Source organism: Oncorhynchus kisutch, linkage group LG25 (genome assembly GCF_002021735.2).
Source record: "Oncorhynchus kisutch isolate 150728-3 linkage group LG25, Okis_V2, whole genome shotgun sequence".
NCBI classification, from domain to species: domain Eukaryota; kingdom Metazoa; phylum Chordata; class Actinopteri; order Salmoniformes; family Salmonidae; genus Oncorhynchus; species Oncorhynchus kisutch.
In genome coordinates, this window is record NC_034198.2 from 10,160,336 (window position 1) to 10,185,873 (window position 25,538).

Sequence of the window (25,538 nt, forward strand, 5' to 3'; positions counted from 1 at the left end):
TACTCGAGTGGAGTACAGTATAATTTACTGTATTGTACTTTACTTATTAGAATAGTAATTTTTCTACCTTTGTGTACCGATTCAGGATAAATCACCATGAAGAGAATGACATTCATAATTATGCATTTCTGGATGGTACAGATCAGGGACCCATGCTGTCATTCTGTTACCACCACTCTGTTACCATTAGTTAATCCACTTAATTTACTGTAGTTCAATAACCAAAATAGATTTTTTTCTCAATATCAAGGTGTCATACGGTGTCATTGCTGATACCCCATTCATTCTGCAGACATCTTTTGAAATCTTATTTCAGAGTAGATATTTAACAGAGTTTTGGGGAAAACATTGACATGTAAACAAACCGGGAGATTTTACCATCCTTCTATTATACCAGACTTTATATCTGCACTGTTCTTGGAGTACATTTTTTGTTGTTGTAAAATGTTCAATAGAAATTGTTAGAGGTAGTCCATATATAGTTGTATGGTTTGTTTAACTTTGCAATCAGTGGTTTAAAGTGGAAAAAGCTGAGTCAGCACCATTCTGTTACCGTGGAGTTGGCTATAACTGCTGTTCTTGTGATTCTATGAAGCACAAAAATGGCCAGCCCCAGTGTCTATCTACAGTCATAGAAACAGCAAAGAATGGCATATCATTATATTTCTCCCTCCTAACTCAGGTACTGATGAACATGACCGTAGATATGACATCAAGTCATCACTATATTGCAACAGTGTATGCTTTGAAACCCGTGTACAAGCCAGTACTAAGCAAGCATCAGCCCTACAGTACATGCGAATGATTTGAAAGGGAAGGTCGGTTTTTAACCAACAGACTGTTATTTTCCTTTCAGCAACAAGAAGCTCCCTTCTCCTATTTAAACACGGTCCCATTCACCGCACCATCACAACACCGCGGACACAAATAAAGCAGGAGGAGGAATAGCCCGGAGGGTGGGGGACATTAAACTCTGTAAGTAGTCAATAACGCTTAGTCCGTCACTAGCTGAGTAGCGGTGGGGGAGTGCAGGCTTTAACATGACTGAGGAGCGCAGTGGAAAACCGCAGGCCCCCAGGGAATATGTTATTGACTGTTGAACAGCCCAAATTAATTTTCAACAGCACTCTACAGTTTGACAATAGCGCTGGATTATGGTTGTAAAGCGCCCTCGCATTGTTAACCCCAGGCCCTCCTCTGTAGATAGCGCTTTCACGTCTCTGTGTGCTTTTTCCGTGAATGGAAACGGTTCTCTGTAGCGATAGCTCTCACATTGAAGCATAGTATTTGGGGTGGTGATATTTTGTATTACTTACAACTGACTTACTGGGGTGTTGTTGACAGGAAATGTCGTAAATTTCTTTTTGTTTTCACTCAGCTACATCCTTATTCAGAGGACACTAATTGCATTAGATTTATTCTACGCATGATATAGATATTAATGCGTCTGTTTAGATTGTGTAATGCAGAGGCACCGGGAGGAAGTCAGGAAGCAGGAAGCAGAGTTGAACAAGCTGCATTGTTCATTTGAGCATCCTGGCTTATTAGTTCGGGTTTTGATCTGTTTCAAGTGGTTGGGTGTCATCGCAGCTCTTGTTCCCTCTCCCACTTTGAGTCGTACAAGTGACAAAGCCCCCCCCCCCCCCCCCCACACACACGGTGGAGTCGGTGTGATCGCTCGCACAAAGAGACACGGGAAATGTCAGCACTAATCTCCTTTAAAATGGCTCTCTTGTCTGCTCCAACACTCACCGTAGCGTGAACGCTGACTCTCTCTAATTATCTCCTCTCTGGTATACTTTCTGTTGGCATCATAGATTCATGCTACGCCTCAGTGAAATTACAGCAAATCTACCGCTCTCAACTAAAGAGGAGAGCAACAAAGTGAGATAAAAAAAACGTGTGGTTTGTAAGTAACGATAATATGTATCAGATTATGGTTAAGAATAAAATATATGGCTCTTGGTTAAAGTGACCTGAGCGGAGTTAAAGTGGAACTAGAAATATGACTGATATCGGTAGATGACGGAATAACAGGGTAATAACTGTGTAATAACAGCAAAAATGGTGTAATAACAGATTCACACTGCCTCTGCTTGTTTAATGACACTTATGTGAAGTATTGGTTTTGATGTGAACCAATACTATGAAACCAGCCCAGATATAAACAAACTCCCTGAGTCAAACCAGAATCAAACAACTTCTGATGTCTGTCATCATTATTTCCCTGTTTGATCCGGAATATATTTGATTTTTAATCATCTCCTTTTAGCATATATGACTCTTTTTTTGTTGCTTTGTCACATTCTCAGGCCCTTGCTCTATTGTACAATGTACTGTACGGTGCATGTTAAAGCCAGAACAGATGTTCTGAGGTGACAGTGACATTAATTTGTTTCAACAACAGATAGGTCAATGTCGGTGGAGTAGTACAACCTCCTGTCTGACAGAGTAAGGGGGTTGATGAGGGTAGACAACACCACCAGTATCTTCTAAGATTAAAAGAACTCTGGCGGTAGAAAACCCTTGTAAATGTCTACTCACAATCCCTAAATGGGGAACTTTTGTTGCGTAGTTCCCAGAGCAGTTGTGACAGATAGGAGAGGAGCCATGTCTGAGGCTTCTCAAGCTCACAGATCAGATGATGAGGAGCAGTACTGGCTCAGTATATCTGGACACTATTATATCACATTGGAATGTGTTCCTCTGTCTCCCCTACTATCTTTGGAGGGGGGGGGGGGGGAGACAGACCGGCCGTGTCCAGATACCCGTACTTGCGTCCTCAATAGTAGGCCATTTGGGTATGTGAAAATAGAACGTTTTATGATATGTGACATTTTCAAAATGTAGTATGCTAGAAATGAAGCCTGACGACTCACACTGAATTGTTAGTCGGAGACTGCCATCATCAAAGTCGTTTGTGGTGATGAGGGGCACAAGAGGTGTTGTACAAAACAAAGCAATGTGATTGGATTGTCTCGAAAACATCAACGCCAATGACAAATTTTAAAACCGCTGCTTTACACACGTGTTCTGGCTCTGGCCCAACACAACAGTTTCTGGCCCAATCAGACGGCCCTGAATGCGTTCGCATTCGGGGAAGTGTTGGAAAGGTACTCAGATCCATGTAACCCCAATTACCACCCCTTTACCCCACGCCCCTACCATCTTCCCCATATGCCCTCATCCACACACCCCCCCACCTCACTCGTGTTCAATTTTGCAGATGAAATCAAAGAGACTAGTTTTCGCCTGTACGACTGAAGCTGTGCACTCGACCGTGTGGCTAAGGGGGAAATCAATGTGTCCAAAAGTATAAGCTCAAACTCAACATGTACGTTTGGATTGGGCGACAGCATCTTCATTACAACCAAATAAATCTGTATGTATTTGAGCGGGGGTTGTTCAAGATTGATTTGTGCAGGTTTGTCTGAGATGTATCTAGACTACAACTTACAATAACAAGAAGCTATCTCTATTCCTTCCAGTCTACATTGTGTTCTAGGACACGTGGCACATTTTTTGGTGGTAAATGGCTGAGGTGATTATAGTTTGCAACACCTGATATTACATAATGGCTCACCGTGTCATAATTGCATCATCCACATCTGCAGGACATCACTAGAAGTGATGGTGTCGTGTGATTATAATAACCTCCATTGACCCCAGCCTTATACATTTGTCATTGTGTCCTTAGACTACTTACCACATTTAGTACAAATCAAAGAAGTGGTGAAGTGTAAATGAAACATGTGCATGTAACGTATACAAAAAAATGGAAGATTTTGTTTTTTGTGATTCGAGGTGTTATATCTGGACCTTTTATAGAGATGCACGATTTATTTATTTGTTAAAGTTGGATTTACCCTGAGAATTCTGAAGGTGACAAACAACATATCCATTTTTTATTTTTTATTTTGCGAGACGGCCATTCAAAACCACCGCGCCATGGATTGTATTATACTGTCTCAGAATGTCACAGAGTTCCAACACCTGCTTAATGAGGTAGTGTGGCAAACTTTCAGGCAGCTATGAATTATTTGTCATTGAGAGTGTGTATGTGTTCCTGTCTTTTGAGTGGGCCGGTGTAACACAGGATGAAGGAAGGCCTTGACGGAGAGATGTGGCACTAGCCTGGGGGCTCGCTCCACTGTGAGGGTAGTTAGCTCACTATAGGCTACACACCGCCATCATTAGGGACTGTGGCAGGGAGAGGAAGGTGACACGCACACACATACACAGTCGCATGCGCACACACACACAGGCACCAATGCGGTGCACAAGCGCAAGCGCACACATTCTGTTTGTGTATATGTTGTGTATGTGTGTGTGCGTGTTTGTGTGTCTGTTTGTCAGTCGAATACTTATCAAATAACACTTTATTGTTGTGCGTATTAACATGTCCCTGTAAAAGACAGACTGTTGGATACTCTGTGCAAGCATTGTGTACCCTATTGTTCCAAATCTCCTATTGTCTTGGACGGTCAGTATTTTCTAGTTTGAAAAAGAGTTTTTCAAAATGTAAAAACCTTCTACCATATTCATCTTTTGTGTGCCGCGTGTTTCCCAAAGTTGTAAGACAGTTGCCTCCTTACAAAATACCATAGAATGATTTCTCTTATCTGAATAGAAGTATCTTTGTTGAGAGAGAAATCTTCCGAAAACATTCAGACACCTCCCCACATCACCGTAACAAGAACCAGAACAGTGTAGATACATGAACGAAAACAGATTCAATTCGCACCTAATCTAACATAAGAGAAGACAAAACAGTCCAGTAATCTTCCAATTCAAATAACTGTTCCAATGATGCTCTTCAATTACAGTTGCTCTCAAATGTTTCGGCACCCTTGCACTTTACAATGGAGTAGAATGTTGTTTTCACTTTTCAAAACTGTTTGAAAAGCTATTTTGACCTTGTAAAGCACCTGCAATTTACCACAGGTCAGATCAATTACACAGTAAACAAGAATCACCTGCCTCCAACCAAATTAATTTGAATTCTTCTGAATTCTAAATATTTTAGTTCAGGATTTTTAAAGTGAGAGGGGAAAAAAGTGTGGTACTGTGCAGTTGTAAATCAAATGAAAAAAATGTTTTGAAGAAGAATAAATAGTGAATTATAAAAAATAAAAATGTTCAAAGGTGGCAACAGACAGTATGTGAGTGCAAATGTACAGGCCAAGCAAAAGAAAAGTCGTGAGAGAATTTCACATATTAACATCTCCAGAAATTATTATAGATTAGATGAAATATATGGAATTAAGATGGGACAGGCACTTCTAATGTTTGTACATTCTAAAGCCCTCACTACCAAACATTCACCCCACCATACACACCGCACACACTCCACTAGTGAAGAGTTCTACAGCTGTCACACGATTCCTCAATGGCACAGCAGTTGTCTCCAATCAAAGTCAAGTCGTCTAGGACTCTTGGGCTACCAGCGAAGGCATTGCTCAAATCATTAGAAAGCTACACAGCGTCTCCATGGGATTTTTACCTTATCTCGTCCTCTCTCTCTTCCATCCTCTTGAGATTCATGTTCACTCTCTCTCTCTCTCTCTCTCTCTCTCTCTCTCTCTCTCTCTCTCTCTCTCTCTCTCTCTCTCTCTCTCTCTCTCTCTCTCTCTCTCTCTCTCTCTCTCTCTCTCTCTCTCTCTCTCTCTCTCTCTCTCTCTCTCTCTCTCTCTCTCTCTCTCTCTCTCTCTCTCTCTCTCTCTCTCTCTCTCTCTCTCTCTCTCTCTCACACACACACACACACACACACACACACACAAAGTAGGATGCAGCCATGATCATACTATACCATCTGCCTTTCCCTTCCCCTTCGTTTCTCATCTTCTTCATTTCTGTTCCCTCTTCATGATCCAGTTGTCATTGATATGGACTAAGGTGCCACCTGTCTACCAGGAAAGCTAAGTGGGTGCAGACAAGGTGAGAAAGTTCACTTTCTCTTTACAACGGCCACAGAAACACACCACTGTCTCTTCCAAGAGTCAGTCAACCTCGATTCTACTGTAACTTTGGAATTCATTAACAATTGTAGCAATGTCACACAATATGCCACACAACAAGCAACCACATTTTTTGTTGTTGAAAATATTCTGCATTGTCAGGGGGTCCAATTAGTTAGCATGAATATCAATATTTGAAGATAATCTGTGGTTATATGTGATCCATTTCTCACTTTTGCAGCCATAAAAACACGCACAGCTAGCTACAAGCTTTGCCGCCCCACTTGAATAGGGGTCACACAAGACCCGATTCAGCTCGTTTTAATAACTCAGGACAGACAACAATACATTTCTCAGTCCCTGTAGGTCAGGGGATATACTTTAGTTAGATTTAAGCAGGCTCTATGCTATTTGTATATTTGCCTGCAGCATGGACCTACCCTACATTGTCAGCCAGTTCCCTCCACACCAGCTTACTTTAAAAGACACCATTTTCTTTCCTCGGGTACACCAAGCTTTTTTATCCTGTAAATCTACACAGATGTGTTAAGTAACTCATTTCAACAAAAAAAACATAATTCTGTCCTGTGGTTGTCGTTAACTATTATGTGGGCACCTGCAATTTACCACAGGCAAAATCAAAATGTATTTGATAATTAATTTAGTCCAGGCCATTTGACTTTGAAGTGAAACATTTTAATTTCAGTTTAAAAATATATATATATTGGCCCTGTGCAATTGTAAATCAAACAAATACAAATATGAACACACACATTTTCTTTCTTTAATGTATTTTAATGAATGTATTTAAAACATGCAAGGATGCCGGCATATTTGAACACAACTGTAATCATCTTGATCCACTGAAGTTAGACTGATATTCATATACCAAAGCAGGACAAAAGCATGAAAATAAAAAGCAGTTTGTTTACAATATCAATACCAAGAACTGCAATAGTTCAAATAAGGCAAAATACAGATGAAATAGCAATGAAAGGAATTGGATAAAATAATAAGAATGAAATCAAAGGTCGACTCAATGGTCCCCTCAAAGGTCAAGAGTGAGTTTCAGTCAAGAGAAATTCTGAATGGAATGTGAATAATATACACTGAGTGTACAAAACATTAGGAACACCCGCTCTTTCCATGACATGGACTGACCAGGTAAATCCAGGTGAAAGCTACGATCCCTTATCGATGTTACCGGTTAAATCCACTTCAATCAGGGTAGATGAAGGTGAGGAGACAGTTTATAGAAGGATTTTTAAGCCTTGAGACAATTGAGACACGGATTGTGTGTGTGCCATTCAGAAGGTGAATGTGAAAAAAATATTTAAGTGCCTTTGAATGGGGTACGGTAGTAGGTGCCAGGCACACCGGTTTGAGCGTGTCAAGAACTGCAACACTGCTGGGTTTTTCAAGCTCAACAGTTTCCCGTGTGTATCAAGAATGGTCCACCACCCTAAGGACATCCAGCCGACGGCAGGCCAGTGGTCGAAAATGGATTATTAATGAAGGAGGACAAAGGAGGCTGACACAAATTCGGCAGAGCAACAGACGGGCTACAGATAGTCAACTGACAGTCCAGTACAACATTCGTGCCCAAAGACCATCAAATAGTGCACAACACGGCAGCAGACAACCTTACAGAGAGTTCCACTTCTTTCAGCAAAAAACAAGAAACAAGTTGGAGTGGGATAAAGGAATAAAAACACTGGACACTGGAGAATTGGAAAAACATAGTCAGGTCTGATGAATCCCGGTTCATACTGTTTCACGGTGATGGGAGGACAAGGGTATGGAGAGAACCACAGGAGTACATGTACCCATTGTGCCGCGTGTCACGGTGAGGCTTGTGTTCTCATGGCACACGTTGGGCCATCATTGCCAATCAGGTGCATCCCTTCATGGCAGCAGTGCATCCATCTGCGAATGGCTTTCCTAATGTTCCAAATGTTTTGTACACTGTGTGTGTGTGTGTGTGTGTCTAAAGATACAGTAGTATAATGTCTAGCTAAATTCAGGACATTGTAAATCATTTCAAGGGACAGACAGACTGACAACATACACACAACTCACTAGGTTCTTTCACTTAACCCCCCCCCCCCCCCCCCCCCCCCCCGCCGCCTCTGCCCTCCATCCCATGCAGCCTTGAAATAGGAACGTTTATTGCAATGACAGAAGGACTGTGACTATATTAAGTGGCCATGGATGAAGGGGCTTTGTTAACCGGCAAACAGACCACACTCCTCTGAGCCTTTACTTACTGATGAGATACACTCCCCTACGTATGTATTTAGACAGTGAAGCTAAAACTTGGCTCTATACTCCAGCATTTTGGATTTAAGATGAAATATTTCATATCAGGCGACAGAACAGAATGTCACCTTTTATTTGAGGGTATTTTCGTACCTTATCTTTTTTATCGTTTAGAAATTAAAAGCACTTCATGTATCTAGTCACCACATTTGAAGGTGTCAGAAGTATTTGGACAAATTCACTTATACAGAGCATTCGGAAAGTATTCAGACCCCTTAACTTCCTCCACATTTTGTTACATTACAGCCTTATTCTAATATGGATGAAATAAAAAAATATTGAATCATGTCGACAAATCTCCTGGCAAATCCTTTACAGTCCTTGTCATATGAAGAGAACTCACAGATGAAACTTAGCGGTGCTCATCGCCCATTGAACATAAACATTACACAACATGTTGGAAATAGCAAATTCAACAATGAGTGGTTTGGAAGGAATCAGTGGCAAACCATAAATCCAGAGAATGACAGTCTTTGATGAAAAAGTTTAATGATAAAAATTTGCCCACAAGAAGGAACGTCACACCACCTTCCTGTCCAAAAATGTCTTGTATGCTGCTGCATGAATGATGTAACATGCCAGAGATATATGTATACTGTTAAGAAAGTAATACTAAGTGTAAATTGTGTAGTGAGCTGTTAGTAGCCTATGTGCCTCACCCTCTTTTCCCCCCTCATAACTTAGCCTACTGTTCTGACTTGGTGGTGCACATGTAGCCTATACTAGCCTGTTTTAATGTCATCCTCAAATATTGTAAGCGCTGTCATTGTCAGTGACTCAGACCGCTGCACCACTTGGGAGACTGTAGGCCTACACGTAACTAAGTGTTTACAAGTGGTTTTAGTACTGAAAGGAAGTGGAAGGTATAGAGGAAGAGTTGAATCAGAATGTACTTCAGGCGAAAGAAATAAACAAGAGAAACATAACAATATACACCGCTCTTCCTGACATGGTGTGATGTATAATTATTACTAGTACATGGTTTGGGATATTGTTGTGTATGGGTGCCTAACAAATAAGTACACATACAAAAATGGATCGTCGGACAAACAGTTCAAACTTGGCTTTGTGCACATCTTTTTAGCTATCACTGAATAAAGCCACTTCCCGAGACTTGGAGGAGAGAATACTGTCTCCGGTGAAAATGTTCTTTGATCCAACTGCGCTAATTCTTTCTTGTCATTTCAAACTGAGCTCAAGGAGTTATCGCCCTTGACCCAAGGTGTCATGGTAAGGGAAGGCAGGCATTGTGACATTTGAGGTGGTTTAATCCAATTCACAATCCATCTGTGTCTCTTTAAGATGCCTTGATGTATTTAATTGTGTCTTTCAAAACATTTCCTCACTGATATATTCTTAAAAGCATTATAAATATTTATGATGGCCTGTCGTTTCTCTTTGCTTATTTCAGCTGTTCCTGCCATAATATGGACTTGGTCTTTTACCAAATATGGCTATCGTCTGTATACCACCCCAAACAAGTCACAACACAACTGACTGGCTCAAGTGCATTAAGAAGAAAAGAAATTCCACCAATTAACTTTTAACAAGGCACACCTGTTAATTGAAATGCTGGTTGAGAGAATGCCAAGAGTGTGCAAAGCTGTCATGAAGGCCAAGGGTGGCAACTTTGAAGAATCTCAAATATAAAATATATTTTGATTTGATTTACATTTTTTTGGTTACTACTTCATAGCTTGATGTCTTCACTATTATTCTCCAATGAAGAAAATAGTAAAAATAAAGAAAAACCATGGAATGAGTAGGTGTGTCCAAACTTTCAACAGGTACTGTGTATCTTTATATATAAATAAACGTCCCTTTTTCAGGACCCTGTCTTTCATAATTAGTAAAAATCCAAATAACTTCACAGATCTTAATTGTAAAGGGTTTAAACACTGTTTCCCATGCTTGTTCAATGAACCATAAACAATTAATGAACTTGCACCTGTGGAACGGTCTTTAAGACAGACGGAAGGCAATTAAGGTCACAGTTATGAAAATTTAGGACACTAAAGAGGCCTTTCTACTGACTGAAAAACACCAAAATAAAGATGCCCACAGTCCCTGCTCATCTCTGTGAATGTGCCTTAGGCATACTGCAAGGAGGCATGAGGACTGCAGATGTGGCCAGGGCAATAAATTGCAATGTCCATACTGTGAGATGCCTAAGACAGCGCTACAGGGAGACAGGACGGACAGCTGATCGCCCTCGCAGTGGCAGACCATGTGTAACAACACCTACACAGGATTGGTACATCCGAACTGCGGGACAGGTACAGGATGGCAACAACAACTGCCTGCGTTACACCAGGAATGCACAATCCCTCCATCAGTGCTAGGCTGAGAGAGGCTGGACTGATGGCTTGTAGGCCTGTTGTAAGGCAGGTCTTCACCAGACATCACCGGCAACAACGTCGCCTATGGGCACAAACCCACTGTCGCTGGACCAGACAGGACTGGCAAAAAGTGCTCTTCACTGACGAGTCATGGTTTTGTCTCACCAGTGGTGATGGTCGGATTCGCGTTTATCGTTGTAGGAATGAGCATTACACCGAGGCCTGTACCCTGGAGCGGGATCGATTTGGAGATGGAGGGTCCGTCATGGTCTGGGGCAGGGTGTGTGACAGCAACACCGGACTGAGCTTGTTGTCATTGCAGGAAATCTCAATCTCAACAACTCGATCCTCCTGATTCCTGCTTACAAGCAAAAATTAAAGCAGGAAGCACCAGTGACTCGGTCTGTAAAGAAATGGTCAGATGAAGCAGATGCTAAACTACAGGACTGCTTTGCTATCACAGACTGGAACATGTTCCGGGATTCTTGCGATGACATTGAGGAATACACCACATCAGTCACTGGCTTTATCAATAAGTGCATTGAGGACGTCGTCCCCACAGTGACTGTACGTACATACCCCAACCAGAAGCCATGGATTACAGGCAACATTTGCACTGAGTTAAAGGGTAGAGCTGCCGCTTTCAAGGTGCGGGACTCTAACCCGGAAGCTTACAAGAAATCCCGCTATGCCCTGCCACAAACCATCAAACAAGCAAAGCGTCAATACAGGGCTAAGATTGAATCATACTACACCGGCTACGACGCTCGTCGGATGTGGCAGGGCTTGCAAACTATTGCAGACTACAAAATGAAGCACAGACGTGAGCTGCCCAGTGACACGAGCCTACCAGACGAGCTATATCACTTCTATGCTTGCTTCGAGGCAAGCAACACTGAGGCATGCATGAGAGCATCAGCTGTTACGGACGACTGTGTGATCACGCAACCCCTCTTTTTACGGTCCTGCTACTCTCTGTTCATCATATATGCATAGTCACTTTAACGATACCTACATGTACATACTACCTCAATAAGCCTGACTAACAGGTGTCTGTATATAGTCTTGCTACTCTTTTTTTCAAATGTATTTTTACTGTTGCTTTATTTCTTTACTTACCTACACACACACACACACACACACACACACATACATACCTTTTTTTCCCGCACCATTGGCTAGAGCCTGTAAGTAAGCATTTCACTGTAAGGTCTACACCTGTTGTATTCGGCGCATGTGACAAATAAACTTTGATTTAATTTGATTGTGCACGTCTGGGACCTGTTGGATCGGAGGGTGAGGGCTAGGGCCATTCCCCCCAGAAATGTCTGGGAACTTGCCTTGGTGGAAGAGTGGGGTAACATCTCACAGCAAGAACTGGCAAATCTGGTGCAGTCCATGAGGAGTAGATGCACTGCAGTACTTAATGCAGCTGGTGGCCACACCAGATACTGACTGTTACTTTTGATTTTGACCCCCCCTTTGTTCAGGGACACATTATTCCATTTCTGTTAGTCACATGTCTGTGGAACTTGTACAGTTTATGTCTCACTTGTTGAATCTTGTTATGTTCATACAATTATTTACACAAGTTAAGTTTGCTGAAAATTAACGCAGTTGACAGTACACACTATACACACTACCGTTCATAAGTTTGGGGTCACTTTGAAATGTCCTTGTTTTTTAAAGAAATGCCATTTTTTTGTCCATTAAATAACATCAAATTGATCAGAAATACAATGTACACACACATTGTTAATGTTGTAAATGATTAATGTAGCTGGAAACGGCAGATTTTTTATGGAATATCTACATAGGCGAATAGAGGCCTATTATCAGCAACCATCACTCCTGTGTTCCAATGGCACGTTGTGTTAGCATAAAAGGTTAATTGATCATTAGAAAACCCTTTTGCAATTATGTTAGCACAATATGTTACAACTCTAGGCAGATTTCTCTGTCCAGTGTCTGTGATCTTTTGCCCATCTTAATCTTTTATTTTTATTGGTCAGTCTGTGATATGGCTTTTTCTTTGCAACTCTGCCTAGGAGGCCAGCATCCCGGAGTCGCTTCTTCACTGTTGACATTGAGACTGGTGTTTTACGGGTACTATTTAATGAAGCTGCCAGTTGAGGACTTGTGAGGTGTCTGTTTCTCAAACTAGACACTGTAATGTACTGCGGTTGTGAGGCCAGTTGGACGTACTACCAAATTCTCTAAAACAATGTTGGAGGTAGAGAAATTAAAATTAAATTCTCTGGCAAAAGCTCTGGTAGGCATTCCTGCAGTCAGCATGCCAATTGCATGCTCCCTCAACACTTGAGACATCTGTGGCATTGTGTTGTGACACAACTGCACATTGTGAGTAGCCTTTTATTGTCCCCGGCGCAAGGTGCACCTGTGTAATTATCATGCTGTTTAATCAGCTTCTTGATATGCCACACCTGTCAGGTAGATGGATATCTTGGCAAAGGATAAATGCTCACTAACAGGGATGTAAACAAATATGTGCACAACATTTGAGAGAAATGTACTTTTTTGTGCCCCTGTCTTTCATTGTTTTGTTCATGAAACATGCAACCAACACTACATGTTGTGTTAATATTTTTTATTCAGTGTAGTTTGGGGGTGGGGGTGCAGCAACTTTTTTGCCGACAGTGGGATGCAGACAAAAATGTTGCCCGTGCTGACGACATCTATATAGGTCCGTTTATATTGGACTAGCACACTTTGGCATTGAATGAGTAGGTTTGTCCAAACTTTGACTGGTACTGTATGTTTTCCAGTTTCTTGAAATACTTTGCAAATGCAACTTATTTCAATGTACAACTGAAATGGTCTATTCATTCCTTTTCCATTTTAGTAGACGCTCTTATCCAGAGCAATTTACAGTAGTGAGTGCATACATTTTCATACTGGTCACCATGTGGATCAAACCCACAACCCTAGCATTGCAAGCGCCATGTTTTTACCAACTGAGCTACATCATCACAAACCACTTGATGTCTCAAAGTACCTTTCATGGTGATGGAAAGTCTACAGGTACAAACCTAGATGACCAGCCTATGTACAATACACTACACTAATGTACTTTGACATTAAGTGGTTTGTAAGGATGGTAAATTAAAACATGTTTTCCATGTTTTTTTTATCAAGAAAAATATTTAATTTGATGTGGATGTTTTGTGTGTTTGCCCATAACTTTGCACCTTTTGATGTAAATGTTTGAAGACAGGGTTTTGTTTGTTCTGGATTCCATTAAAATGACTATTGCAGAGAGAGGGACAGGGCAACAACTCTTACAATTCCAACTATTGAATCCTGCAAGTTACTGTACTTAATTATACTACCTTTTTTTGCCATAACGGACATGCAAAACAATAAAAAAATGGCCCACGCTACAGACGTCTATATTGTTCCGCTAATATTAGTAAAGGCCCAGTGCAACAAAAAAAAAGGTACATTTCTTTATATATTTTCTATTATGATTTTTTAGGGGGTGCTTCTGCACCCTCAGCACCCCTAATTCCCCGCGGCTATGCCTTTACACTACTGCGATCTCTCATTTAGTTGCTGCACTCACATATTCTATCACAAAAGTTAGACACAGTATCTGCACATACTAAGTCGCTTTTATTAATACAGAACTGCATGCTACAGAGACTGTACAGCATAAACATTTATTCATTACAAAAACATGGTTTTGGAACCATTTAAAATAACAGGGAAAAAAACAAAAAATTAAACAAAAGATAAGAGCATAAAATAGAACAGGAACATCACAGCCGTTAAGGAAACATTCAAACTATTCATCATTAGCATCTTAATAAACCAGAGAAGAAATCGACAGGTTACAGTCGCGTCATGTCAACTACAATGGTACCGAGTGGATGATTCTCTTGTAGCTTTTTTTACAGCCTCTTGCAACATCAACATGCCTATTTTTTCTATCTACCTATATGTAGCTGTGTACTTAAAAGTGGCAGTTTGTGTATTTTTTTGTAGTTATTTCATAGTTTTTTATGAACCTCCTAATATACATAATTTGGCCCTTGTGGGTTTATACAGTATGATGTCCGTCTTTTTAATCAGTTTAAATTGTAATATTTGACAATCTGCTACCAAACACATTTGTTATAGCAACATTTATACTACATACATAGCAATCTATGTAACGTCACAGCAAAGTATGGTTTTAAAAAACAAAAAACAATCAACAACAGAAAAACCCTACAGCGTGGTTAGAGGGGGGAGAGAAAATTATCACAAAATTTGGCACGGAAAATCTGTACACAAATCTACAGTCTGGTAGAGATGAGACTGTGCAATAAAAAAGAAGGGCTTTGACACTTCCCCAAACTACTGAAGACACGGTACCCACTGTCCCTTGTTGTTTCAAGTTTCTTTTCTTCTTTTGTAAAATGGCTTATAGACGCATTTCTTGAAATGAAGTTGTGCATACCTCTGTTCGTGAAATCTACACAGTACATTGGGTGGAATCCAGGTTGTCAACAACAACAAAAAGATTTACCTTTAAAACCTCCTTGTAAAAATGGATCATTTCATATATAAGTTGCTTACGTTAAGAAAAAATATTTATACAATGTATTAAGAAAAGAAAATATTTAAAAAGGGACAACATACAAGATACAACAAGCAATCTCTAAAGCAATAAATACTACTGGTCCTAGCGTTGTGACATTTTGTATTGAATAGCGCAACCCCCCCACCCACCTCAATAGCCCTCCCCTGTCTCCCCTCCAAGTCCAACCACCCCACCTAACTCCACCCCCAAAGGTAAACAACAACAAAAAAGACAATGTAATGGAACAATGCACATTAAAACAATACCCCCCCCCCCACACACACCAATATTTCTGTACATTTAAAGAAGAACAAGTAACATCACAATTAAAGTTGTTCCTCAGTAAGAGAGGTGTCTCCACGATCCTCATGCCCTCCAGGGTTTGTACGGGTGTCAAATGATTGGTTCGCAAGCTCGTATTTAATACAAATAATGAAGGAGAACCAACTCTTTCAAGAAAAGGGCTCATTGAATAATCATCTAACCTACCTTTTTATATCTGTCATTTAAACATGTTTAAGTGGAACTACATAACAATTTTCTGTTGCACTGTTTAACACTACAAAATAAAAATAAAAAGTTAAGAAAATGTTGGCAAATTCCCAAAGCTATACTCTACAGCTCTTTGTATTATTCATTCATTATAATAATTATATATATTTTTTGATAATGATGGGTCAAATATTGACCAATGAACTTTGATAAAACAATAACTAATTTTCAAAGCCTTATGGCACAGAAATAGACAAAAAGATAGAAAAGAAAGAGGGCCCGAATAGAGGTGTGCAGAGCTAGAAAATTAGGAAGGAAGGACAGGAGTGAATAAGGAGGGAGGCTACTCTATAGACTTGGTCACGAGCGACAGAGGCTGAGGGGCCGTGGAGTTGGGGTGTAGCGAGTGGGAATGACACAGCGATGCTGCCGAGGGCCTGGCCAGGGAGGCGCCTGAGGAGCCCGGTTGCCGCGAGGACGAGACATTGCCGTGGTCATGGGCTCCATTGTGGGCTGCGCCAGGCATTTTACCCGCTGCAGCAGCAGAGTTTTCCAGCAGAACCAAAGATGGCGGAGGAGGATGCCCAGCCAGGAGGTGCGGGTGGTGGAGAGGCTGGTGGGCCGGTTTCATAGTCAGTGAGAGAGGTTGCATTTGTTCAGTCTGAGGTTTGGACTCTTTCGAGGAGGGGGAGGGGGCCACCGAGGAGGGGGAGGATGGGGGGGAGTCTAGTAAGCTTCCGTCCGAAGAGGGAGGACTGGCACAGCTGCCTTCACCTTGGATGTAGCGAATGCACTTTTTTTTTCTCCTGGAGATGGGGGACAGAGAAAGAAGCTTTTTAGCATGACATCCCAGAACTGACAGCAATCTGCTGGGCAATAGCTGAGCCTTTAGCAGTCAACTTAAATGCACCATCTTGTTTAATTTGCATAATATCAGTGTCTTAAAGATTCAATCTAAAACCTATTTCTGGGCCTTAAATTATTGTTGTTTTCTGGTGCATTTAAGTGGTTGCCACCACTACAGCCTAGCTGAGGATTAAGGCTACAAGTGGCCTTCTCAGATTCCCAGGACATATACAGTACAACACAGTACACCAAACAGACAGACAGGATAATGAAATAGGAGAAGCAGCAGGATGATTAAAATGATGGATGAGAAATGGATGAAGAATAAAGAAGGATGAAGAATGGTTTTCATGGCAAATCTATAACAGCTCACTTTTCTTTCTTCTATTTTAAAAAGTATTTTAATCTTACAAAAGCTCAGACGAAGGCCTTAAGGCAGATAGGCATATTAAAGAGCAGAGATACTATCAAGAGTAGTGTGCGGGTTTCTTCTTTTTTCTCAAACGTTTCCTCACAGATTTCTGATCGTGACTGAAACAAAGAGCTGGCCCTGGTGAAGAGCTACCGCCAGGGATCACCCTGCTCTTCTGAAATACTAGTCCTCCCTCCCTCCCCCTTCCTTTCACTATCCTGACCTCTCTCTCTCTCCTTTCCTTAGAGGGGAGAGTTTGGATGCAGAGGTAAGAGTTCAGGGGCATGAACACTACGCTGCACCTGCCCCTAAGACATATGTGTGAGTATGAAGGGTAACGGCATCATGTTTGCATTTCTGCTCGGGTTTGGACCCTCCCCTGTCTGGCGTGCCTGCAGCGTGTGTGTGTGTTTGTATCTGAGATGGCTGTGTGTGTGCTATGTTCAATTGGGGTGGAGGAAGGCTGGGAGGGAGGGGAGCCTCTGCCCACCTCGTCTTACCCTGACCTCTACAACAACTCCTTATCACAAGGACTGTGCTTGCCTGAAGGGCAAATACACTGTGGTTCAGACTGTGTTGCTAGCTCACAGGGACAATGAGCAAGTAGAAAGAACAGAATTCGTAGGTGTGGAGGGAGGGAAGGAGAAGGGCAGAAGTGACTGAAAGAAATGATGCTTTGGTTCAGCTAGCCTTTGAGAAATGTCAGCATCTCTGTTCTATTGTTCAATCAAGGTATGGCCTGTTTGTCAAGTCATACCCTGTCTGTACAAACAGTGTGCGTGAGAGAAAGAGATGGAAAAAAGAGAGGGAGATCGATCAGTGAGAACTGATAAAACAGAGGAATGAAGAAAAAGTGAGAATGGGGAAAGAAAAACAGACATTTAGACAGCCACATATACCTTACACTGATAGCATGCTGAACAAAAAAGGCAAGCACTTCTGTGACTGAACAATTACACAAAGAGGACAGGCACACAACATGGACACACAAGAAAGAGTGAACCACGGGAAATGTCAAATGAAAAGCAAGGAAAGGGAGTTGGGTTGAGTTGTCTGCTTGGCTGTCAAAGACCCTGTATGAGTATTGTGTGGTATTGACTGTTAGCTACCATCGTAAAATGCTATTATTCTGCCAGTGCTAGGCTGTCTCTTCCTCTGTCAAGGCTAAACTGATAACTGCCTGTCAAACCGCTACAAATGAGCTAATATCCATTTTTTAACAGACATATCGATTGATAGTATGTGCCTGTGTAACATATTGATTTCTCAGTCTCCAGGGGAATTACGCCAGATGCATCTTTCAGGAAATGGATCCCAGTGAGGTCTGTTAACCTCTCGGCTCCTTAAACGAAGCAGGAATTATCCCTGGCTATTCCCAAGCCTGGCCCTCTGGCACCCCGTTGCTGCCTCGCTCACGTTCATGGACTAGATCAGGAAATACTGTGAGAATATCATCCCTTTCTCAATGTGATCAACCGTGTACGTCTTAATTAAAATCTACAGTAAAAGTACTTGTTACTGTTAAAACTGAGTGTGGAGCATTTCTAAAAGAGTTCAGCTGTATGAACGTCTTTGTGGATTACTTTAATTGAATGCCATGTGAATTCAACGTTTATAACCACTCATAAAATGTGAGGGGAAAAGTGACTCGGTAAGATCACTCAATATCCTGTTTTCTTTGAGGCAATGACAAAATGGCAGAAATCTTTCCGTAGTAATAACTCCAGATCAATATTGAAAACAAAATAAGAAAAATGAAATGCATTGATAGGTCGCATGCCTTGGGTTGACCAGTGATACACAGTACCAAACGGCATGTCACAATGGTCAGGGTAGAGGTGGGGACACAGTGCAAGCCAGACACAGAGAGGGATATTACTTAGCAGAAACAAATACCTACCATGAAAATATTCCCAATTCAAAGACTGCTTGTGTCAGAACAGAAAGACAACATGTAGGGACTAAGTACGGGTTATCAGAGAGGAGTTTGGAGGAAGAAGAAGAGGAGGAGGAGGAAGAGGGCATAGAAGAAAGTCACTCTGGTGCCCTCTGAGAAGCAGGGCCAAGTCTTAGCATGACAAGGTTATCAAGAGGGCCAATTCAGACAGACACTTAAGACAGTTAGAATGTCAGGCACTTACATACAGCCTGGATAGAAAATGGATTTCAACCTTTCAACTTGACACATGAATGGTATCAGAAACCATAAATGTGTTTTAAAAAATTACATTACAACAAAAATACCCAAAGGTCTCCTAAATTTGATTGTTTACAATGTTGCAACCGGGACCTTTCTTTACAATGTTATTGTTATCGCCGAGGTAGTGTACAAATAACAATGCTAGTAAATCCATTTTCTGCCACTGGGCTTCTAGTTTTCAAAGAAAATAAGTAAAATGACTTGCTTAGAGAAGCTATAGCAAAAAATTCCACAATCAGGAAAAGGAGCAGATAAAAGAAGGCCATCAATTAACACATTGAAGAAAACATAATACATATATTTTCGAGGGATGTCTTGAGAAGACATAAGAGAAGGAAGTGGTTGTCTAAACGGTTGTCCTCCCATAGATACTACAGGGGTATACCTGCATGGTTTGCACCATAAACTCAGCTGGTCAAGCCCGAACAAGGCACGACACTTCTTTGGGGTATTTGCATCTGTTAGCCAAAGAGGTAGACACACAAACAATACAAAAACACAAAAAATGGACACGTCATTGGACAGACAACACATGTAGGCAGGGCTTAGGTTTGGGCTGTCAACACTGGGACTTCCTCCACACAGACCAGGCCATCACGTCTCCAACTCCTCTCAGACCCAGTCTACCATCTGAAGAGTCCTGCCCCTCATTGTGGCTAAGAGAATACTATTGGACCCGCCCAACCCCACATCTATATGTAGAGAATCTAGAGTTATTACAAACACCACTCAAACAAACACACGCACACACATTGACGCATACCCTGTTAACCCTGTTCCCAAACACCAATAAAACTAGTGGATAGAGGCAGGCCAAACTGGCAGGGCTGGGTTGGAGGAAGAATTGTGAGGTGGTGAAAGCCTGGCGAAGGAAGGAGAGAGGGAGTCGGGGAGGGAAGGAGGAAGTCCCAGCTCAGAGAACAGCCGTCACCTGGCCCTGGTTTTCATGCCACACACACCATACACACCTGCACGGGCCACACCAGTTATTCTGCTGATCGAGCCCAAAGCGCGCTCGACACTTCTTAGGAGCGCTCAGGTCTGATGCCACAACAGGGAGGGAAGCCAGCAGAGAGGAGGAAGAAAAACCAAAAAGGAGGGAAGAGAAAGAGGAGAAAAATAAAGGAGAAAAATCGTAAACCAGTGAGGCTGCGAGTCTCGAAATCGTGGCATATTTAGCTTATTTCCCCCCCTAATTAAAAAGATGCAAGTAATTGTGCAGTATGCCTTTATAGAAAAGGACTGTCAGAAGACACGGTTAGTGTTTCAGACATTAGTCAAATCAAACCACAAGCAAAAAGTAAACAAATGCATAAATGTGCAAGGATTAAGTATAAAAAAGCGAATAAAAAGATAATAGGTATTTGTTTAAGGTAGAGAATACGATGGGGGAAATAATGCAGACATGATTACATTTCTGCTAAGTGCCATTCATAGTTATCTTTTTATCAGCATATTTGAAAAGGAGAGGGTATAGGTGGTAGGTGAAAGAGGCAGCAGTATCAGACTGTTAAAATAAGGGAAGGTTTGGGTTAGTCCCTGCCAGCGAAAGCATTAAAGGGTTGAACCCAGCAGCAAGGGCACTTCTACTTAGACCTGAATTCAACCACCTGACACAATGTTTTCCTTTACCTTGACCTGTCAACAAACAATTAGTTGTGTAATCTTCTAGAACTCTACCATGGGCTCTACACAGCCAGCCCAATTTAGATTCCCCCCCTTCGAATTTTGACCAATCAGATCAGCACTGAATATGTGAAAAACTCTGATGTGGTCAAAAGACCAATTAGTGGGAAAAAATATCAGAATTTGGCTACCTGTGTAAATGCAGCCATAATGGCTTAATAATCATATGTAGAGCAAAGTTTACACTTGGGTCAAAGGAGGAATCCTGTGGTGAGTTGTTTGAATCCAGGTCCTAGTTTGAGCAGAGACAGCATAGAAGGGCATAGAATAGGCCCAACTCATGCTGGCCCAGGGAAAGGAGAAGGTGCAGCTACTGAAGCAAATAGATTAAGGAGGTTTACCCTGACTGACATCAAATCTCTGGGTCATAACTCAACATTAAGATTCTGTAACTTTTACAGTCACTGCTAGAAATATATACTACATATTGATTTGGCCAAATGGGGAAGATTGTTCTGGAATTAATTACTTTAACATAGAAGCATCATTAAATAAATGTGTAAGTATATCAAATGAAACATACTTTTGCTAGTATAATAAATAAAATGGTCAAATAAATAAACATAATCAACATTTTAAGAAATAAAGCAACAAACAAAGTCAATAACATCCTTCAAAATATTGTATTTAGCTTAGTAAAACTACTTTTAAATAGACTATAATACACATACATAGATTAATAAATACATGATAAACCAAAGAGAGAAAAAAAAAAAAAGTTAGTAATTTAAGACTCAAAATGACATTAGCACCTGTAATCGGAGGGAGTGAAAGGCAAGGGTTTGGAAAATATTCTCTGTGTTCTGAAAAAAAGAACAGATAGAGAGGCCTTCAAGAGGGGATCCTTCACGTAAACGAGCGTAAAATACAGTTTAATATTTCTCCTTCTCAACTCACAATATGGATGATCAGAAGAATATGAATAATAAGAATATAAAATGAAGAAATAATAAAATTAGCAAACCTCCTTAATTTCAAGAAGTGGGTGATTTTTGTTTGTTTGTGTGCATGCATGCAGACAAGCAGGGGCAGCCCATGTTACACACACACACACACACACACACACACACACACACACACATGCACCCACACACGCACAGACACACACACAAGCACAGTCTATCTGCAGGGCACAGGCATTATAACACACAGACACACACAACACTGGCAAAGTTAATGGCTCTCACAACGCTTAAATTTCACATTCTCAAAACACACATCACAGTATCATAAATGCTGGGGGGCAAAGTGGAGAGGGGTGATGTTGGCGGGGGTGAGGAGGAGGGATGAGGCTGGTGGGGGGGGTCATGCATATTCAATGTTATTAGCTGGGGAAGGCTAGGGGAGGGGATGGGGAATGGAAGGAGGGGGCGAACAAGCAAGTCTACCATTTAAATATTGCATTGGGTAGCATAACTATGTACAAAAAAACGAGCCAGGCACAACAACACACAAAAAAAAAAACGGGCTAGACTTTTATCTTGTGAGATGTCACACAGTCCTGACACATGATGGGGCTCCTCTAATAGGAGGTAATTGGCGCTCACTTACCATTGCCCTCTCCTGGCTGCTTATCCCTTTTTCTCTTCTTCTTTTTGCCCTGTTGGTTACCCGCCAAAAGAAGAGAAATAGACAGGAACCTTAGTTATTATATTGCAGAAGACCCGATACATGAAATAAAAACGGGGCCCATATTTCTGTTTATTTATTCATTCATTCTCTCGCTCTCTCTGCCCGCTGGTTTTAACTGCCACTGCAGGCCATAACAGAATTTTCCCTTCTCACTTTTTGTACTTTTTCCCCCTTCTTTTATTTTGCTGCATTTTATATAGAGGCTTTGTTGGTTTGTAGTGAGGGAGTCAGATTTGTGCACAATGCTTTGGGCAGGCTGAGAGGAGTCAGAGTTTCACTGGTCAATCTGTACTGCTGGACACACCATGCTGGGAGAGAAACTTCCTTCAGCAATCAGCATTTCAGGGCTTTTAGGCCCTGTTTAAATAGCCCAACATGTCTACTGTAAAGTATATTGGAGATTCCATCGACTAAGGTGTTTAGGGAAACAGACAGCAGGCATTGCTAAGGAGGTGAGCTCTCAGCTCAGACAGAACAGCAAGAGCACTCATCCCAGGGACATGTTCTTGTGAGGGGAGAAATACAGGATGTACATGTTGAAAACTTAAAAACTTACATAGTTATCTCGTGCTGACCAGCCTGGGTAGAGCTGCATGTGAAGCTGTCGCTCTTTCCGGGCCAGCTCGTAGTATTTCGCCTGCTCCTCTCGTGTTAGGGCATGCCACTATAGACAGACACACAGAAAAAGAGAGAGGGACAGGACATAATACAAAGAGGTGAGTGCAAGGCGAGAAGACTATAATTGTCAACAGTAAACATGACCATGTTCAGCCAAGAGCCGTGAGAGGTAGAGACAAAATAAGATATAGTGAGTGAGCCTCTGTATAGTGGTGTTGTCTCTCTCTCACCCTTCGTCCCAGGATCTGGTTGATGGCGGCGCTCTCTTTCAACGTGCACTCGGCCACCACCTTGGCCCTCATCTCCTTCATGTAGAGCATGAAGGCGTTCAGCGGCTTCTTTATGTGGGGCTGCTTCTTCTTCTCATCCTCCTTTTTCGAGTCCTGGTGTTTCCTGTGGAGTGTGTACAGTATAGTACTGTATGGTTGGCAAATACCCAGAATTGGTATTAAACAGATTATTGTAATGGTAGAATTTAGAACAACAAGACCAGTGCCAATTTTGACTACACTGCTGTTTAGTTTACAATGGTGAAAACAACCAGGTTATGTGTACTCACGAGCTGTTGAGGCCTATGTCGCTGTGGGAGGACTCCTGCTTGACGTTGGGCGTGACGATGGCAGGGTGGGGGATGCCGGTCTGGTGCAAACTGTGGTGAGGGGGGACCATGTGGTGAGGGAACCTGGAGGACAGAAAACTGTGTAAATCGTCAGAGTGGACACGTGTGAAATGGAAGATGGACACATATTAGACACAAATAGACAGAATATGCTCACTCGACATTAATACAGATGTGCATATATACAGGGCCGAATCCTACCTTGAGGTCCGAGCATGAAAGTCCGATTTTCACGCAAATCTCTCATTGATGTCCAATGCATGACTTAACACAAAAGCTTGAGTTTCGCACGGGTATATCAAGAAAAGATTCGGCCCATAAGTATCACAAAATTTAGATCTCACAATCACATCGAAACTGTTACACAGCAAACACGTTACACAGCAAACACACGCTACACATCATATTGAGTTATATTTCATACAGTATATTCATTTTAAAAAGAGAGTCCGTTTGTGTTGGAGTGGGAAGTGTGTTAAATAGAAAGACAGGGCAGCCATTGCACTGAAGGTTTATCTTTGACAAGCCCAAATGGTCCATACAGACACTTCAACTACACGTGTCCTTGTAATGGATTCTATAAAATCCTCACTTGCTTCCATAACAGAGACAAAATAGTGACTTGGCTCCCCTTTTCTCCAAGGTGAATTCAGTGTTTAGTGCTGACACCCCTCTCTCCAGACTGTGGATGACAAATACAGGTCCCAGGATGTCTTGCCCCACTTTACAATGTGACAAACTACAGTTCTATGGAGTCTTGTGCCAAACCGCTGTGTGAGCTGATGTCAAATCCCAGTCCCAGTGCACCACTTTATCTTTAATCATTGGCAAGGCACCTTTTTCTATCTGTCCTCATGCTTGATCCGAATTATTAATGGTGTTACCATTCTTTATCTCCCCCTTCTACATCTTCATAATACTGGTAGAATCATTTCATCATCTCCCACAGCTACAGTGATTGAGGGCAATAACCAGCATCTATTGAGCAGTGTGTGTGAGAGAGAGAGAGAGAGAGAGAGAGAGAGAGAGAGAGTAAATGTGTGTGTGTGTGCAAGATTATTTGTATGAGTGTGTCTGTGTCTGTGTGTGCACAGTATATATCTCAGCTATGCATGACCGTTCACAAATCATAGAAAAAGAGTGGAGGATGAAGAAGGGCAAAAAAGGAGGAATATTATATATATTTTTTAAACAGCTCATTATCTGGCTATGTCTGGCTGCATGGCTCGGAGCCAGAATATAATGATGAGCATAAACTCGCCAGGAACAACTCGTTTCTGTTGCAGGCGATCTCTGGGGAGTGTTCCCTCTCTCCCTCCTCCCTCTCTCTTGCTCTCTCCTCTCCTCCACTGCTCTTCTCTCTTCCCTTTATCATTGACACGTTTGTGTTTGCGCCATGTCATCTGCTGAGGCGACCGTGGCAGTGGCTGCGGATCACTCATCATTAGCCCGCCACACTTCCTCTACTCTCTCTCTTCTTCTTTCTCTCTCTTTTTCCTTCCTTCTCGCCTTCTTTCTCTCTCTCTTGGTGCTCTTGTTAAGTTTCCTCTGTTCCAGCATCCAATTTTTTTCTCTTCTTCCTTCTCTACACTCCTCCTCCTCCTGCTCCCTGTCCCCTTACCACATCCACATCCCCCCCCCCCCCCCCGCCCCAGCTGCCACCGCGCGGCCCAGGTTATGGTTTAAACATGACGGCCATCCCTTTGATGTGCGGGGGCATCATCATCTTGCCTCATCAGCACAGAACAGAACAGCGCCTTGGACCAATTTAGCCAACCCCCAGGCTCCTATGTCTCAATCTGAAAGGCAAGGATGGGGGTGGGTCATTGGCTG

At 41.9% G+C, this 25,538-nt stretch overlaps 1 protein-coding gene and 1 long non-coding RNA gene across 41 annotated transcripts in view; one reads left to right on the top strand and one right to left on the bottom strand.

Moving 5' to 3' along the window:
* LOC116357441 (uncharacterized) overlaps positions 1–18,669 on the top strand; it is a 70,436-nt gene extending 51,767 nt beyond the window's left edge. Inside the window, exons 3-4 of the long non-coding RNA XR_004205416.1 lie at positions 17,197–17,271; positions 18,221–18,669. This is a non-coding gene — a long non-coding RNA (uncharacterized LOC116357441). The remainder of the gene's footprint in view (positions 1–17,196; positions 17,272–18,220) is intronic.
* Positions 14,227–25,538, bottom strand: part of LOC109869968 (transcription factor 7-like 2) — a 98,944-nt gene continuing 87,632 nt past the window's right edge. For 3 of the 40 annotated variants that reach the window (XM_031804634.1, XM_031804626.1, XM_031804647.1), the window contains 7 exons: positions 23,646–23,768; positions 23,317–23,479; positions 23,025–23,132; positions 22,388–22,436; positions 21,589–21,639; positions 20,119–20,191; positions 14,227–16,498 (listed from right to left, as the gene is read on the bottom strand). In XM_031804634.1, coding sequence (XP_031660494.1) covers positions 16,036–16,498; positions 20,119–20,191; positions 21,589–21,639; positions 22,388–22,436; positions 23,025–23,132; positions 23,317–23,479; positions 23,646–23,768 — 1,030 coding nt within the window. In that variant the 3' untranslated portion in view covers positions 14,227–16,035. Of the gene's footprint in view, positions 16,499–18,850; positions 18,912–19,535; positions 19,609–20,118; positions 20,192–21,588; positions 21,640–22,387; positions 22,452–23,024; positions 23,133–23,316; positions 23,504–23,645; positions 23,784–25,538 lie in introns of all 40 variants that reach the window. The other 37 variants (XM_031804628.1, XM_031804615.1, XM_031804640.1 and 34 more) reach the window with 29 other exon arrangements.